Consider the following 3,600-nt stretch of genomic DNA (forward strand, 5'->3'; position numbering starts at 1 on the left):
GGGAGGCCGTCCTTAAATGACCTTAGCTGTTAATAGGACGTTAAACAAAATCAAACAAACAAACAAACAGTTGTAAATGTTACAAGAAAAAAAAGAAAAAAAAAGGACTACATATATACATATAACTTACATACATGTAGGTTTAAGTTTAGCAACAGTTCAGTTTACAAACAACGTAAATACATATACTTGCTTGCTACTAAATATGTATGCACATGTTTCTTTTTACATTGATTCAATACAAATATCACCAATAAAGGCCAATATTATAAATGTAATCATTGCATCGACGGTTCTTTTCACATTCCATAGTACAATGTATAGTAGTATGTATATATACAAAAAACAACCTATGTATTACACGTACATGTTTTAATGTGTTAAAAAATATTTGCCTATTTATACATGGAAATATTATACTTGTTTTTAAGCATGTCCGAGTATATGTATTTTACCTAGTGCATACATGTATGTACTGCATATTGCCGAAAATCACTGACTTTCAATATATTATATTATAGACACAATAATCTTTCTATCGGATTCATCCCTCACAAAGTATGACTGCATATCATTTATACCTGTATACATAGTCTACCATCAACATTTACATACATACATACATACATACAAACATATGAATGCTCACATTACTCAATCGCTGTTCAGTCTTCCATGCTACAGACTTTCAAACTTCAGCCGGAAGTCAACAACCTGTCCGGAAGTTTGCGCACATATATAATAATATGAAACCTGGAACGAATGCGGACTAAAGGTAACAAAAATAAAACGTATCTGATATTAGCTTGTAAAGTATCACCAAGCCATATGAAACGAATATACAATATGAATCATATAATGTCATTATCTGATCAATCTATATATGCACACATTTATATATATTATAATATTTTTTCTTAAGAAGTTTTTTTTTTACATAAAAAAGTCACCGATTTCACAGATAAGTTCACTTACGGCAAAAATTGTCATCGTTCATCAGGAAAGCCTCAGTCATGATAGCGTTGTATTGAATTCTCCGTTTTTCCCCGTTTTTTAGCAACACAAACAGTTTCCCATCAGTGCTCCAGGATATCTCAACACACCTGAGCTCAAAAGCCTCTTTAAGTCTCTGTTGATTGATCCTGGTTAGGTCCTCCATAATGAAGCATCGTGTTCCCTTCAGTAGTTTCCTCTGTTTGATGATCTTAAATTTTCTTATACGGTGGGTAAACTTACAGATAATATTTCGAGGTTTACCCCGCTGGTACACACCAAGTCTATGGGCTATGTCGATATCTGCTTCAACAATTGTGACATTCAGTTTGTCATATACAAATTTTACAATCTTTTCAACACATTCCTCATCAGTTTCATTCCTGTTGGAATCCTCAAGTCCCACTATTCGAATAGTGTTTTTCCTTCCATACTGTTCAAGATCATTCAGTTTATTGTCCTGCTCACATTGCCTATCTTCAGATTCTACCAAGTGTTGCTCCAATTTGCTAACTGTCTGTTTCAAAACATCATTCTGTTCCTAGAGATCAAAAATACGACTCTCAAGTCTTTCAACAAGCTCTCTGTTTTCCTTTTTAATATCCTCTCTTAGAATTATCATCTGTTAGTGTATGTTTACTTTGAGCGTTGATAAGATAACATAAATATTATCCAGCTTTTCGTCTGTAGACATTTTCCCCCTTGAGATGTCACGAAGTCTTCCAGAATTAGGACCCTTCGACTCTCCTTTACAATTGCTAGTGCTCGCACTTCTGGTAGAAGTCATTTTCACTTCAGACAAAAATACACTTGTCACAATAAATATAAATTCAATACAGGTGTATAGGTGTACAGGTAAGTGTCAACCAGTACACTGCAGTATAGATGATAGTGGTCAGTAGTGTGGTCACTGAACCATGGTGAGTTCTGGTCTGTCTCTAAATATTTGGATCCTCAAAACACGATTAATGCACACAAATTCGCACTTAAAACACCACAGGCACAATTTATAATGTCTCTTACATGTACAGAACACAATTCTTAATAAAAGTTGCGGTATTTGATATGTGGTTACAAAAACTGCTGGAGAAACCTAAACACCACGTCTTGTTGGATCATCTGCGACCTTGACCTTTGATGAAAGTTTTATGACCAAATTTGAACAGTAGCATCCTTTTGGGTAGGTAAGTCAATTTTTTATGAATGATGGGTCTGACCCTACCGGGGCCTGAGGGGTGGGGCCAAATAGGGGTAATTTAACAAATTCTTTAAAAAAAATCTGCCTCTTCTTCTGTAGGAGGATTATGTCCATATTTGGTCTAAAGCATCCTTGGGTGAAGGGGAACTAATTTTGTATCAACGGTGGGTCTGAACCACCTGGGGGCAGAGGGGCCGGGCCCGATAATCGAAACATAGGAAACTCGTCAAATTCCTTCTTTTTCTGTAGGAATGACAGGATTTTGTCCAATTGCATATAAATATAACCCCTGACTTACCATGTAATATATGTACAGCCATATCTGGCTATTTCAATGTCAATATTGCTAACATTTCCAGGTGAGCGAAACGCAAAACAATGTATTTTTTACATAATTAAACGTGCTGTCAATGACAGTTTAATTCTCGTTAGGACCATTGGTATTTTTAACAAGGTTTGGTTTGATATTATTTTGTTTAGAAAATCCACAACTCTGCAGGAGGTTCCTATATAAGTCGCTTCCTACGATACACGTATTGGTCTGCTGGATAACCGAACTACTCGGTAGTGAAGCGGATGTAAAACCTATCATTCAATCAATACATATATTGGGTAACAACAAGTGTATTCTTTTTCCGATCTCCGACCTGCATTAGTGTTTTAACAAGGGGAACAATATGAAAAAGGACAAAGGGGAACCTTTCTGTGAAATTTGAGAAAGTTACCTCCAGGTTTTTTCTTAGGTTTAACGTCCTTGCAACAATCACGGTCATAAGCCACCTGTTACTATCATGCAGTGGGATATAGCAGGCATATTCTTCGCCTGAACCTGCACGGGTTGATGCATGTACTTTCTGAGAAACATTACTTTAACTCTCAAAATTCAATTCGGCAGCATGTGGGCAATCTTAGTTTTCTGATCAGTCTCAATATTCGATATGCATAACTACGGACCATGGGAAATCTACGTTTTGTGCAGTTGGAGAAAATACTTTCTCAGAAATAGCGCTTACAAACTTTAACTGTAAAAAATCAAGATAGCTGCCTATCGCACCCGAAATTGTATATGCATAACTTAAGACCAAGGGTAAACTAAATATGTTTGAGATAGATCTCTGAAGTACTTTCTCAGAAATAGTGCTAAAAAGAACTGTTTAGGGACGGAAGGCCGACGGAATCTCGTTATTAGCTTGACGCGATATGTGGACAGATAGATGGACAGGAACGCAAAACCATAATACGTGCTCGCATTACATAATTGCATCCGAGACACTTGAACCGGATTAAACTCGATTACCGCTCTGTAAATATTGTGACGTCATCGATTAAGACATTTGTTACAATATATACCGTTCAGGAACACGCTAATGAGTAATTTTTACAGTCGCATCATGAACTTCCGTGCATTT

At 36.2% G+C, this 3,600-nt stretch overlaps 1 protein-coding gene across 1 annotated transcript; it reads right to left on the reverse strand.

Moving 5' to 3' along the window:
- Nucleotides 1-967: 967 nt before the first annotated feature.
- Nucleotides 968-1,780, reverse strand: LOC110453266. Its single transcript, XM_021502149.1, has 2 exons — nt 1,634-1,780; nt 968-1,534 (listed from the first exon to the last, which is right to left on the reverse strand). Exons 1-2 carry the CDS (start codon nt 1,778-1,780, stop codon nt 968-970), a joined length of 714 nt encoding a protein of 237 aa, XP_021357824.1.
- Nucleotides 1,781-3,600: the final 1,820 nt, after the last annotated feature.

Source organism: Mizuhopecten yessoensis, unplaced genomic scaffold (assembly GCF_002113885.1).
Source record: "Mizuhopecten yessoensis strain PY_sf001 unplaced genomic scaffold, ASM211388v2 scaffold7225, whole genome shotgun sequence".
Classification (NCBI taxonomy): domain Eukaryota; kingdom Metazoa; phylum Mollusca; class Bivalvia; order Pectinida; family Pectinidae; genus Mizuhopecten; species Mizuhopecten yessoensis.

What these genes read in the sequence shown, in the direction of transcription:
- LOC110453266 (XM_021502149.1), bottom strand. Translation starts at nt 1,780, where the DNA reads ATGACTTCTACCAGAAGTGCGAGCACTAGCAATTGTAAAGGAGAGTCG. An exon ending in TTATCTTATCAACGCTCAAA is followed by an intron (nt 1,535 to 1,633) that starts GTAAACATACAC and finishes TTTGATCTCTAG; the next exon opens with GAACAGAATGATGTTTTGAA.